The sequence below is a fragment of the Barbatula barbatula genome (assembly GCF_947034865.1).
Source record: "Barbatula barbatula genome assembly, chromosome: 10".
In the NCBI taxonomy this organism is placed as follows: domain Eukaryota; kingdom Metazoa; phylum Chordata; class Actinopteri; order Cypriniformes; family Nemacheilidae; genus Barbatula; species Barbatula barbatula.
Genome location: NC_136773.1, coordinates 14,243,257 through 14,257,725, shown reverse-complemented (window position 1 = coordinate 14,257,725; position 14,469 = coordinate 14,243,257). Strand labels below are relative to the sequence as shown.

Below are 14,469 nucleotides of genomic sequence, written 5' to 3'. Positions count from 1 at the left end.
AGATGTGTTTTACAGGCAGGCTGACATATAGCTACTGTCTGATAGCGTGTGTATGAAAGTGATTGAGAGTGCGCGTGTGTTTGGGGCACTCTGTTCCCGCTTCCTGTGACTCATTCTTGAGGTTAGCCAAAACTGCTCCACACTCAGTCAGGACTTTGCTATGTGATCCCTTTTTACTCACTCGAACACACACACATTCACAAACTAGCGCAAACCGAATCTGATTACGCTGCCCCCGTACCCCCTTTCGGATATGAACTCATAATCCAAAAGCACAGGCAATGAACTGCACCTGACTAGTGAAAGAGTCACGTTGATCTTATAATCTTTAGTGCTGTCAAACGGTCTGCAGAAAGGTTGTCAGATTGGGACGTTCATCCACTTCTACCCCTCTTTAATCCACGTTCACAAAAGACTTGAAGGCTTCTGCTCATGTCACTTTGAGTTACTCGTGCTCGAGGTGCTTTCCCTTCTTCTCAAACGGTGTTCCTTTGGGAGCCTCTATCTGTTTCCTACATGTATCAACAAGTACATTTGTGCTCGCTGTCTGAATCCTCGGAGATGATGTTTATGAAAGGTACAGGAAAAACACAATAGCGGTTGTGGAGTAAGTAGTAAAAAGTCTGAAAGACTAAAGAAGGCGAGAGAGAGAGAGGGAGAGAGCAGGGGCGGGGGGGTCGGCTCTGGTGGGTGAAGCCCTTTGAAGATTTATAAGTGTTCAGCGGACAAGCTTGGTGGGCCCCTGAATTACAGACGTAATGTGAGGGGGAGAGCAGTGAGAGAGAGACGTGGTTAACTCGTTCTTTGCCGCAAGTTCTGAATGTTTGGGCGTTCCCATGTGGTTTTATGTAACTGCTTGTGTCTGCATTTCTTTACGGGCTCTGTTGTTTTTATCCATCTCCTCTCATCTGCATCTTCAAACTGCAGACCTTTGGAAAAGATCTTGCTGCTGTGACTAGACAGTTAGTTTGCTAACTTAAAAGAAAGTTATTGTTGTACTCAAAACTATCGCAGTTTGAAACTATCGAACGGTTTAAAGCAAACACCACATCAATAACCTGACATTCACTTTAAAGCTCTATCCAGTCTAGGTCTCCACTCATTGACAATGGCGACAGCGGAGTAATTTGAGGAGGGCTAGAATAGGACTGTACTCCTTTAACTGAGAACTAAAGTCTGGCCATTCTCTCTAAACCCCCCTTCCCACCCCGCATGAGGCCCAGCGCAGGCAGAACTGTTCTCAGCTGCACATCTAGACAGACTTGAGTCGGTGCCAGGCCTCTCGATGCTGCAGCTCTGCTCCTAATCTGTTCCAGACCTTTTCAGTCAAAGAGACCTATGTTAGAGAGAGAGAGAGAGAGAGAGAGGAAAGGGGGCAGGCAGAGGCAGGGCAAGAGAGGGGGAAGGGACGAGGAAAAAATAAAGGGAGGAATAGAAGAAAAGGAAGAAAGGCCACAGGATAAACTTGTGCCTTCCTCTTAACACGTAGAGGGTTTGGTAAGAAGTGAACACGCAACGGTGAGCAATTTCCTGAAAAGTCTGGTCAGAGACGCCAACCCTCGCACTTCATCAGGCCCTGCAGACAACACAAGCAATCACTCAAGTTCTTTAAAGAAAAAAGATAAAAAATTTTATTTGTGCTTATGTTTGTGTGAACTGTCTCTTTAACTTGGAAGACTCAGTGGTGGGCCAAGTGGAACGTTTGGTTATCGGTCATGTGCTGCAGCCCGTTTTATCCACATGGATTGTCAAAGCACTTAAGTGCTGGAGTTGGCACCTTGTTGGCAAGCGCAGAGTGATGTCACACTCTTGTGAAGCACTCGTCTTTTCCAAAGCTTTGAGCTAACCCTGACTCGCACACTCTTGGGCATAAACACTCTATAGCTGCCTTATTGGGAAATGGGATAAATTCATTTCGAGAGTTGACTTTTCATTCGTTATGCTTAAAATGAATTATGCTTAAATAGGTTGAATTCTCAGTTTCTGATGAAAGGAGTGAAGCTAAACTAGCCATCATAATGCTAGAATGTGGTGGGTTTCGTCAGGCCGATGCTATGTGGTTGCTAGGGCATTTCTTGACGGTTGCTAGAAAGTTCCAGGTGGTTGCTAGGTGATTGCTTACTTGAGCAGAAGTCTTTATGATGTTCTTATTCGTATATGTACCTCAAGAGGTCCCTCCTTCAGTGTGACCCATTTTTAAAGATGCAGATTATAATTTTTGTCTCCGTGTCTTCATCTTTGTTTATACCATAAATGTAGACGTTACTGTGCAGACTTATCTTTATGTGGGTCGAAATCTGATAGTGGCAAACTGAACTACTTCTTCTGCTGTGTATTTTTGGAGTTTCTGCGTGAGAGCGCCCACTGGCTTTCAGATGCAACAAACTACTCAAAAAAATACAGACGACGGTTTATTTTCAATGTATCGTGCAGCCCAAATAGACGCCGAAATCTTATGTACTTGTTTGATAACTGAATTTCATTTATTTCTACCAAAAAAGCCAAAGATATGTTGAGAAGTTAAATAGCACACCTATTCCTAACAAGGTTTTTTTTACTCTAGTATGAGCAGTAACAATCGTCACAAAACAGAAGTTGCAATTGTGTTGTCTTCCGAATTGTGAAGTTATCTGAGTGTAATGACTTTTGGATTGAGAAAAATATAGGGCGGGGCTTGATTTGAACCTTTAAGTAATTGATTGGATTGGTTGAAGCCATTGTTTAGTCAGTATGGTCCCGCCCTCAGGCCGAGACATACGTCATGCAAAAGAGAGATTAGTTTTGAAAGGGATGGGATTTTCTTTTATTTTGACATGATTAACATTTTTCGTGAATTTTCTTGAAAAAATATGAATTATTATTTCATAGTAACTTTAATAGTTCATGCTGCTAACAGTCACCAAAAATGTGCTAACTCGCCGAGCCTTTATCTTGTTTTTTGTAATACTGTCCTGTGCTTTCACGAGTGATATGACTGCGATCTTGCTTTTAGCTGGTTTTCTAGTCAGACAGCTGAATCTCCTCACACCAGCTTCCGACAACGCTGCTTTCTTTTGTGTGACCTGCTGAGGTTTGTGTATGATAGGATAGAGCAGCTTTACTTTCAGACTCAGATTAGCTCTCCTTCCTTGTCTCCTCCGGGCTTATCTACTAGCTGGAAACTCAGCCAAGCGTGTTTCAGAGAACAAACGTGTTCAGTCGTCAGCCTGCAAATATTGACAAAGTCTTCGGGTTCATGGCGCAGGGTCTTCTGAGAGCACTCCTAGAAGTTTCCCAACACACTGTAAAGACTGGTGAAGCGCTGCCGACTGGCAGAGTTGTGAGATGGTCTGATAAAGACTGTTATTGCTGGATGCTCATGTTCCAACGGCAGTGGGTAAAAGACAACAGGGCAAACTACGTCAATGTGTTCTTTATCTCTTTAATTGTATTCCTCTGGCACATTTCCTTCTCCACCTGATGGTTCAAGGGAGAACACATCCATGGCACGAACTTGCAGTTCTGCAACACTTATGCAACACTTAAGTCATTCTGCCATGTGGATAAGACTTTTTTTGTTTATGTGTTCTTTTGCTGTGGTGTGGAGTTTCCCAAGCGAGATACTCCAACAGTCAAGTACAGACTAGTCGAGGAAATCCAGACGTGACAGTCGCTGTTAGTTTTCTGGTTGTTTTGAAGTGAAAATCATGGAGTAGATCATGATGGTTGAGACGTAAGATGCAACAAATCCTGCTGCTACATATCAGCCTGTACCAACCGGTCACTTCTGCCCAGAGTTCAGCCATTACTTCTCTACCAAATCCGTCATTTGGCTTCAATAGACCCATATCTATGCAAGATAAGGGTCTTAAAGAGAAACAAACACACACACTCCCCCACTAGCACTCGTATACATTCCCACACACTCTTCCACACCTCGGGCAGTGTGGGGGAGGGTGTTTGTGGTGTGTGTGTGTGTGTGTGTGAGAGAGAGAGAGGCGTGGTGAGTCTCTGATCTGATTCCCATGGTGAGAGGAGAGCAGAGACTCATTCAGGCCTGAGGTAAAGTAAACACACTGTGATTGAATGGTGATGAGGATAAGCGGGAAAGACGGGGCTCCCTCGCGCATGACAACGCGGCACCATCGCAGCTTTGTTGTCACTGGTGGCCCCAGTGCATAAGTAAACAGCAGTTTTCATTGGCTCAATTACTGTAACACCCCGCCTCCAGTAGTCTCTAACATTTGTTTCTTTTATTGGAGTCTGTGGCGATACACATGATTCCTTTTCACTTGCATTGATAAGCTCTTTTCATTGGGTTTATCGTCATGCTGCTACACCCTCACTGATGTTTAACATTTATGCATTTGGCAGACGCTTTTATTGAAACTTGAGTGGCGGTTCATTTTAAGTAACACATTTTTATCAGAACGTGCGTTCCGTGGGATTTAACCTGTGACTTACAATGCTAACATTTGCATTTCATGGACCTTTACTTTTGCAACTTTGATATTAAAATATTTTATTGATCTGTTATCTGTGGTCTGTTATGAATCTGCCGTTTTATATATATATATATATATATATGCGCAATATAACATTTTAATTCTTACACATTTAACTAAACTCACTTTTTCTATCATTTTCACCATATTTATGTGTAAGAAACTGCGGTCTATTAGACATAATACTGACAGTATTATTTCTACCCCCGTGAGGAACTTTTCATTCTGTTGATACTTCATCCACATTTCCTTTTTACTTTATAAAGTTATTCTCTCAAGAATCTTCAGTCTTACTTTTAAATAGCTTGCATCCATAAATGGTAAATTTAGATTAATGGCATCCAGAACAAACATTTGTGTTTACATAATATACCGTATATCCGCGTATTGTGCATGTTACATATGTGTAATATGTATGCATACATGTAGGAATGTATACATATGTAGGAACTATTTGTATATTTACAAAAAATTTTAATTATTTATAAATGCTTAGTGATATTGATATTTTTCTTAAATATTTGCATGCATGTATATGCGTTTATAAATACAAAATGAATATACACAGAACACAGACATATATTATGTAAACACAAACTTTTAATCTGGCTGCGATTATTCACGATTAATCGTTTGACAAAAAGCTTGATTTTAATTGGCAGAAATTAGATGGCAACAAAGCACGCTAACAGTGATTCCTTCTGTGCCCTTATAGCTTTGAATCAGCAGCGGATTTCCCAGAGTGCTCCGGTAAAGCAAGGCTCCCAGTTGCCCTCCAGCCCACAGAGCGGAGTGATGGGTGGAAATAACCAGATCAGACTGCAGCAGATCCAGATGGAAAAAGAGAGACTGAGACTCAAGCAGGAGCTCCTTCGGCAGAGACCACAGGTCAGACACACCTGTCAGAACATTCAGTCCTCACATGCTCGACGAGCGCACGCACAGAGTCTGAACCCAGTGTATTTAAAACTAATGTTTGTGAGATGTATTTCTGTTTGCAGTGTACCGTGTTTAATTGTGCCAGTTGTTTTGCCATACTTTTGATTATTGGCACAAGGCCACTTTTATAGACAGTGTCGTGATGACAAGAACCGGCCAGTTTTTTGGTGTTCTTTAGGGTAAATCAAATCAGATGAACTCTTCTTATTGTCTTGTTATCTGTTAATCACCAGCGGCTGTGTCAGTTTCAATTGGTCATAGGAAGTCTGTAATAAAATCGAAGATCTGACCCTCCGCTCTCCCCTAAATGACAGGCAATAAACCCACACCTCTGCTAGATAATGTGCGAGTCTCTGCGAACCGCCCGTTTGAGCCGAGGTTGTAAAATAATAGAGGATGTTTACAGACAATCTTGCACAATCTTCTGACAAATGATAACCAGATTAGTCACTCAGGACTTGTTGGATGGGCAGGGCTTGTATTTCCCTGAAGAAGGTGATACATGAAACTTAAGGAAACTTGTAGGTGAAGTTTCTTTCATGTAACGTTTTGAGTCAAACCTGTATAGTTTGTTCTGTCCTTTTTATTCAATGGAAATATGCGCTTGCTCTCGTCGCCGTACTTGGAACGATCAATATAGTGTAAGCTTCCATTGTAATCTAAATTTAAGAAAACCCATTGCGACCACTTCATTAAACAAACCTACATGGAAAAAATGTGACGCTTCAAATTCTGTGTACAGGAGCTCGCGCTGAGAAACCAGCTGCCTACCAGCATGGAGCAGGATGGGGGCACCCAGAACCCCGTCTCCTCACCCGGCATGGGCCAGGACGCACGCAACATGACCACCAACAGCTCTGACCCTTTCCTGAACAGGTAAAAGAGACATCCAAACACAAAACTGTAAACACAATGAACACAAGGAAAAAAAATCACTTTTACTTTTGCACGTGGTTGTAATTGCCAGTCAAAGCACCATAAGGGCAATCCTTCTGTTGTTACATGGGGCTCATCTGTGACCTCTGGTGGACGGATGTCTCAACGTTGTCATCATGGTAAAGTTGCTTTTGAGAGAAATGCGACACCCAGTGGCAGTCTATGACAGGAGACCCTCTCCTCCTACATCATGAGCAGATAAGGGTTTGATGTGAATAACAAGGCAGCCCATGAGAATATGTAGTCTTAGCCAAGGCCGCCCCCCTCACGCTGCGCTTACAAAGAGCTCATTCATCCAGAAATTCTCATGTACTGAAGGCACAGTTCATTCTCTTAATTAGAAGAAACGTGCTGTATTTTCCTTCACTGTAGCATGTCCTCTGGTCTCTTTATTCCAGCTCAATGTGCTCAACTGGCTGGCTGCTATTTATAGAAAGCTTTTCTCAGACCACCAGCAAAACAACACCTTTTACAGTGACTCTCAAAGGCCGTTCAAAGCAGGCCACTGCCAACAATACAAGAAAAAATACTTCATTTCAGTTTTTACGTATTATTATTATTATTATTGCTGTTTTGCATATAGGAGAATAGTAAGGAATTCAAAATAATACAATAACATAAAATAATATTATGGATATTGTGCAGTGTCCTATGCTCATTATTCATAGTGTTCAGGCTTTCTGTTGATAAAAGCTTGCTGTTTTCTCTGGCAAATGCATCCTTGGTTCATTTTAAACACTTCTAGAAAAGAAACCTTTTATGTCCAGTTTTCTTGACTTTTTGATTATTAAAAATAATACAGCGTTTTATCGTAAAAACAGTAGCGGACGTGCAAGATTTCAATGGACAATGATGGTATGCTGTGTCTTGGCATTATCAAAATTAATGTTGTCCATGGTCTTTCTCTCTGCAGCGGGACATATCACTCCAGAGATGAGAGCACAGACAGCGGCCTGAGCATGAGCAGTTACAGCGTCCCCCGCACCCCAGACGACTTCCTCAACAGTGTGGATGAGATGGAAACAGGTACAGCGCTACACAAGATGCCATGCACACCATCACTAAACACTTTAATGTAGATGTATGACAAACTGACCAATCCAATCTCTCGCTCTTAGGCGATAGCCTTGGCCCTGTCTCCATGGCAACACAGCCCAGCCGTTTCCCTGACTACCTGGATGCCATCCCGGGCACAGATGTGGACCTGGGCACCCTGGAGAGCGAGAGCATGGCGGTAGAGGGTGAAGAGCTGATGCCCAGCCTCCAGGAAGCCTTGAGCTCCGACATCCTCAACGACATGGAGTCCGTGCTCGCGGCTACCAAGATTGACAAGGAAAACTTTCTGACCTGGTTATAGAGCATCTGAAGCCAGCACTACGCCTTCTCTTCCAACATGCTGAACTGCTGCCTAGTCCAATCTGTGAAGGATGTGTAGATGCGTCGAGTTGAAAAGAAAAGACATTTCACCTGGACATGTAACATGGTTTTTATTTCCTTTTCTTATCTTCCTTTCACTACCTTTGGCCGGTTTTGAAAGCAGAGGGTTTTTTAACCTTACGTCCTTTGTGCTTTTTATTTCTCGCGTCTTTTTTGTGTCTGCATCCTCAAGGCTGGGCCATGAACAGACAAGTATTCACCCAAATCCTTATCATGGCCGTGCTATACGACGGCCTGTCATTGTGTGTCTGGTGGATACGACTTCGTGTCCTTCACCCTCGGGAACTCCTCGCCGTGCGAACAGAGCCAAGAGGCTCAGACTAACCCTTGAATCGACCACCACATTCTCCTGTGACTGTAAAGTGCATCTCACCACAACCTTGATCTCAGCTCGCACGCGCGAATCAGAGAAACCAAAATAAACACTCATGAGGAGGTCGTCGTCGGATTTGCGGTTTATTGATTGAAAGGTTTAAATCGAAAGGTTTCAACGTGTCGCTTTGATAAAACAAATACTGCTGCTTGGCTGTGCCAGCAATATTACACTAGAAACTTGTATCTAATCAAGTGCCTTCTGTCGTGTTTCTCAGAGAAAAGATCCTGTCATTTTACATTCATTTATCATAGATCAAACCCTTTTTGTTTTTACTTGTTTCATTAATCAAGGTTTTTCTTGAAAGGTTTTATGAAAATGAAATTATGTCTGGAAGTAGGGTTTATTTTTGAAGAACCCTAGTCTTTTGTGTGTCAGTTTTATTTAAGCCTGAATCTGTTTCTTGAGGGTTATGGCATTCATATGTGATCAAAGAACAAATTTCTTTTTGCTTTCGTTTTAATCGATGTTAACCGAGCTGCCTTTTTAGTACAACATTTTACTGAAGACACTGAATAGATTGACTATCATTTCTGCTTCATTGTAATCACAGATGATCATTAGATGGAAGTCTGTTTTTTAAAGCCGATATCTATTTTTAGCTTCTGATTTTAGTATATGTTCTTGCATACTGTTTTTAGTGACAGTATCTCAGCAAAAAACAAAGAACAAAATATTAAAGGGCACTTTGATCAACTCTTAAATAACAATGCCTTTGAATAAACATCTCTCATATGAGATCAGTGCCAGTTGAGGTTGTTGCTGAGACAGATATGGGGCAGGATGGAAGGTTCTGATAAGTTTTAGATGGCTGGATGAGCATGTCTTGAGGGTTAGCTGTTAGCGTGAACATGATTTGGCAACGGTGGATATGAATGATAGACTTCAAGGAAACAATCAGTCATGATTTCTGCCAGGATTTTTCTCAACGAGGCTTCCAAAGACTGTTGTTAATAGATTGTTTTCTCTCGAAATGAAAGGGCAATGAACGTAATTTATCATACTTTTGTGTACACATAAGGCATAAGCTAATGGGAAATGGTCTAAATGATTTTGTGAGGGTATTTCTAATGAAGCATGATTTGACAGATCCTCGTATGCTGTTATAACTAAAGACACTATGAACAGGTTACCGAGAGCGGCCTTTTTGTTACATGGTTTACATTATTTCACAGTAATCGAACACTACAGGGACTTGTTAGTTTGATGATTTGCATACAGTACAATATGAATATTTCCTCATGTTTACAAGACCTTGACACTACAATGTTAGCTCAACTGGCCCATATCCTCAATGTATTTTACATGTATTTTTTTAAAGGTGAAGATTTATGATTATGATATTCTGTGGTCTGTTGGGGTGAATACACCATCAAGGTCTATAACTCAATTGCCTCAGTATGAAAAATGTTATGGTCAAATTTTGATCGAATTTAGACATTCTAGAGAAAATAAAGGAAAAAAAGACAAGCTAAAAGAAATATCTATTTTTGCAAACATAGTATTGATGGCAGACTGGTGAGAAAAAAATGTCTGAGAGCAATGCAACAAAATGTTTTATGAACTGTTGGTACAGTGCTGGTATTGCACGTTAATAGAACATTGTGTCAAATTTGTACTTCACTTAAACATGATTTTATGCTTGCTTAGTGTGAAACTGTTCAGAATATATAGTAACTGTTTATTTTTTGTGTAGTGGTAGTACTAATCACACAAGTTAATGGATTGGTATTTAGAGTTCTTTAAATGCACCCAGAATGAATTTAAATCCATTTATTATGATCTCTTTTTTTAATCAATGTATGTGCATGTACCTTAGAACCTTATGTTCTGTTACATTGTATCTCTTTACATATTACTTTGAAATTGGCCTGGAATAAAGTATATACTTTGGTAAATACTGTTTATGCATTTTTAATTAAACATACAGTATATCACACAATGTATTGTATCTCGACAAATAAACACTAGGTTATGCTTCTTCTGGACCAGCGCTTAATTACGTCAGCCGAAGATGTCAAGCCCAACCCGTATAATGTTTCACTCCCAAATTTTTAAACTGTGCATATTAAAAACGTTACACAGACTCGTATGCACAATGGAGGCTTTTGCGAGTCAGTTATACAATAGTACTTAGCAATAACCTACCTTACCTAAAATACACTTGCTTTGTCGAGAAAAGCAGACAGAAGTTAATGAAAGTAAACGCAAACAGCAATTCATTTTCATTGTGTATGAAGCCCATTCAGTCCAGCAGTCCCAAACAACAGTGGTGTGACGAGGAAAACTCAAAAGAGTTTCGGCTTCAAATGTTCTTTAACTGGAAAAATTTGTTAATCGCATTCTTAAGAGAAATTAAACACTCGTATCCAGCTGTAATGATGGGTATGGCAACTTTGTACAGCACAGGCGAGACAAACTTTTTTTTTTACTTTGTCTTTATTTTTTGCAAAGCCAAACTCTAAAAACAGAATTGTAATACGTTTACAAAAATCCTGTTACCATGTTTCTTTTATTTAAGGAAAAATCATAGTGAAAAAAGAGCAATAAAATGTAACAAAAACAACGTTTTGATTGTATATGGAAATCTCAAAATGGTCTGTGCGGAGTAAAAATCTGTATTGTGACCAACACACAAAAAAACACTAGGCAACTATTTTCTTCCTTTTTACTGAATTAAATTCAACCATCAGTGTTTGCTTACGGTCTAGTGTCAAACATTTAGACTTTTACATTACATAGATTACTGTTAAATTTGCAAACCAATGTAAAGTCAAGGTATGTACTGTGTCTTTCAGAGCAACAGAGGCTGTATTTTTTGCTGCAAATTAAGGCCGTTCAAGAGATGTCCAAAGTTGGCACATTTACTTATTTGAAACAGAGACGGTTTCTGCTAAACATGAATTTGACATGCATCAAAATGCTTATGTGCCTGTGTTCACCTGCAAGGATCATTCACACTGAGAATACAAAACTATGAAAAACTCAGGCCACAATATTATCCATTTAGCTAACTGCTAAAGTGCCTAACAGAATGAAGGACTGAGACCCTAAACACAGTCATAATAATGATGGATGAGCATGTAATACACTGCATGTACAAGTTTTCATTAGTTCAGAGATGATAACAAAATACAGCGTGCACAGACTGTGAAGAACAGTTTCTGTTGTTGTGGTCAATTGTTTTTGTCTAATTAAAATGAGGCTGAAATTTAATAATAAACAATCAACATGCAGTGAATGCTTCAAAGAACTCCACAGTTTTTTTTTTATCTAGCTGATATTGGGTCCATTAATCTGATTAAGGTTTTCACATTTACCGTGCTAGTAACTTCCAGTCACCATAACATAGCAGGTTGTTTCATATCATTGCTTGAGTTTGACTTCAGGAAATTAAAGGTATTAAATTGCTGATCTCTGCCAGACTCGCGCAAAATAAAACTGCATTGACACATAAAACTTTTAACTACAGCAGCAATTTCTCACTGCGTGAAGTCAAACTTCTTAAAGAACGAGGTTCTTTTCTTCGATGCCTTGACTGGCGTGCGAGTCTTACATCTCATCCAAACCATAATCCTCTTCAGGGAAATCGCCCACGGATACTGAGAGCGGCTTCACGAAGGCGCCATATTTTGGTTGACACTCAAAGTATTGTTTGCCATTCACACTAAAACAAGACAAACAGTTGTATTTGAAGCCTAGATGTTAGCAGTTAGATGTTCTCAAAACGTTCATGGAAGGGTGACATTAGTCCTATGCATGAGCATAAATAACTTGTTCTTGCACTTACCTTCCATCATTCTTCCCAAGTGGCTCATCGTATTTCACACCTACCCAACAGCCTGGCTTGAAATCTGTTGTACCTGTAAACAAAGCAATAAATCAGAGACCAAGTCACAACAGGCCAATATGGTGTAGTGTTGTGCACACCACCAAAAGTGGTTTAAATTTTAAATAAATATTCTCAATGTCACATATCATTAAGATCTGTGTGGTAAATCAGAGCAGTGGATGTGATTAAAGCAGTTACAGGCTCCCAAAATGCCGGATCCACCTGGACGAAACGCAGATACGCGTTACGTCTCCGTGTGGATGGCATCTAAAATAAGTCATGCAAACAGCAAAAACCAAGCTTTAATGTGAGAGGTGTGGTATGAAAACGGAGGTAAGCTTACCCACATACATAACCGTGCCAATCTTGGTGGGTTGCCCGGCAATTTGAGTTTTACAGCGGCTCCCAACCGCAATAGCTTCAGCAGCTGCCTTCTCTTCCTCTTCTTTCTTAGCCAGAGCCTCTTCTTGCATAGCCATGCTTTCCTCATTAAATCGTCCTAACTTCATATTCTTCTTGAAATTCCGCACCGAATCTGACAATTGAAAACTGGGAAAGTGAGACCTTTGGCTTTTCTAACATTTTATAGTGGACCGTGACATTCCTCTTGGTAAAACAAAAAATGCACTTTCGGGCTATTTATTTAAAGTTGGTTCGTGTGTTGACACTGACAAACAAATTATACATTATTTATACAATGTGTGAATGAAAATATAGTTTTATCCTTTAAAGGTCCAGTGTGTAACTTTTGGGATGATCTATTGATAGAAATACAATATTATATACATAGCTTGCCAGTTGTATAAAGAGCTCACACAATAAAGCGTTACGTTTTTATTACCTTAGAATAAACTATTTCTATCTACATAAACCACGGGTCCCCTTGCATGTAATTCGCCATGTTCTGTCAGCTGTCGCAGTGTTTCGAAAGGGAGGGGTAGAGTGAGGGGTTGGTTGCCATCCGCAACCTTGCATCTAGATATTACTGACTGGACCTCTAAGGTCCATACTGTCATAGAGTGCGTTCTTGTATAAATGCTCAAAAAAGAATTCCATTTAAAAAAATCATAAACAACGTTGTTGTATTTACCAGTTCTTTTTTCGTAGGCATCATCCGAAATCTCAAATTTATCCACTTTGGATACATCTGTGAACTCCCCACTTTGTGTTCCACTGCAGTCTGTCACCTGCGATTAAAACAAATACGTGGCTTATTTTAAAATATCCATCTACGTGATACAACTACCTTTTGACCGAGGAATGTATTGCAATCAAAACGTTCTCATTTCGTTGCATTGTTTGTTTTGTGTGTCAAAGAGTATCATACAGAACCCACATGTATTTTGCAGTCATCATCTACAGGATAGGAGCCAAGCAGGGCATCATTGTTCTCGAGCTTCTGTAAAAACCTGTCTGAAGTATTGTACAGCTCAAGATCCATATAGGCTGCTGGGGTACCCACAATCATCTCCAGTTTACTCTTTAAAAGAAAAATACATGATATTAGACTAGAGTCATAGATCAGAGAATAACAACGGCTTATAGTCACAGCTGCCCCAAAAATGCTACTATTATACTGCAATGAATCGGCATTCAGCTGTAGTTAAAGTAAACATACTCAAAACCTGTTTGACTACCACCTTATCCCTAAGGTTCACAAATGTCTCAAATACATCTGCCCTGTACAGAATGCGTACACTTCATTTAATGTATGTTCGCACTGAATTTGGCAACTTGGAGTTCCAGATGCAAGACATTGGTAGTATGGTGTGCTTAGTTACTAATAACGCATTGACCAAATGGATTTTTAAATCAGCATACAAAAGTACTTGTGCAACACATAATGGGCTGAATCACACCGGTGACACATGAAGAACGATCTGGTTTGCTGCACCTTAAACTCTGCGATCGTGATGCCTCGGTTGAATCTCCGGTTGGACTCAAAGGAGCTGACGGTGCTGGTGACCCGCACGGAGACCGTCGGGTTGGTGATGACTGTGACGCTCGCCTCCATCTTCCCGTTACTAAGCAAAGCGGCTGATCGAACTCTGATACTGCTGGTCGTTGCCGTCCAGCTGAAAATAAAATGCTGAACTTGGTGTATTTACGCAACAACATGCATACGTGCGTTAACATCGTCTTGTCTTATTTCTAAAAGCGGAAATCTAACGTTACGATTCGCTAAAGGTTTAATATCTAGCTGGTTGCTAAGGCTAATAGGTAACTAAGTATGATGAACTCACGTGGCTAGACTTCTTTAGTCGATGCAGTCAGCTGTTTGCTCTTTGCTCTTTCAGCTCTCGTCGGTTTACTGTGATCCGCTATTTTCAATGTCCGCGTTCACAATAAAAACGGCAAAATCGTGCAAAACCAACTTCCGTCTGATACCACACCACTGGGTTCTGGAAGATTCTGCCCACCCATATTCACGTCTGAGCCAATAGAAATCGTCTATTGGGCTGGGCCTT

General features: G+C 40.5%; 2 protein-coding genes across 3 annotated transcripts in view; one reads left to right on the top strand and one right to left on the bottom strand.

The window, feature by feature from the left end:
- Positions 1 to 10,150, top strand: part of yap1 (Yes1 associated transcriptional regulator) — a 25,507-nt gene extending 15,357 nt beyond the window's left edge. Inside the window, exons 5-8 of one of the 2 annotated variants that reach the window (XM_079465401.1) lie at positions 5,200 to 5,372; positions 6,166 to 6,299; positions 7,273 to 7,385; positions 7,478 to 10,150. In XM_079465401.1, coding sequence (XP_079321527.1) covers positions 5,200 to 5,372; positions 6,166 to 6,299; positions 7,273 to 7,385; positions 7,478 to 7,716 — 659 coding nt within the window. In that variant the 3' untranslated portion in view covers positions 7,717 to 10,150. The remainder of the gene's footprint in view (positions 1 to 5,199; positions 5,373 to 6,165; positions 6,300 to 7,272; positions 7,386 to 7,477) is intronic. The other variant, XM_079465402.1, reaches the window with a different exon arrangement.
- tbcb (tubulin folding cofactor B) lies at positions 10,043 to 14,469 on the bottom strand. The gene is made up of 8 exons (XM_079465403.1): positions 14,245 to 14,469; positions 13,896 to 14,076; positions 13,338 to 13,481; positions 13,092 to 13,188; positions 12,345 to 12,536; positions 11,960 to 12,032; positions 10,230 to 11,836; positions 10,043 to 10,152 (listed from the first exon to the last, which is right to left on the bottom strand). Exons 2-7 carry the CDS (start codon positions 14,013 to 14,015, stop codon positions 11,722 to 11,724), a joined length of 741 nt encoding a protein of 246 aa, XP_079321529.1. The 5' UTR covers positions 14,016 to 14,076; positions 14,245 to 14,469; the 3' UTR covers positions 10,043 to 10,152; positions 10,230 to 11,721.

Excerpts from the sequence above, each read along its gene's own strand:
- tbcb (XM_079465403.1), bottom strand. The coding sequence starts at position 14,015 with ATGGAGGCGAGCGTCACAGTCATCACCAACCCGACGGTCTCCGTGCGG. Across the intron at positions 13,482-13,895 it reads TCACGATCGCAGAGTTTAAG|AGTAAACTGGAGATGATTGT; the intron begins GTGCAGCAAACC and ends TTTCTTTTAAAG. Across the intron at positions 12,033-12,344 it reads TGGCACGGTTATGTATGTGG|GTACAACAGATTTCAAGCCA; the intron begins GTAAGCTTACCT and ends CTTTGTTTACAG.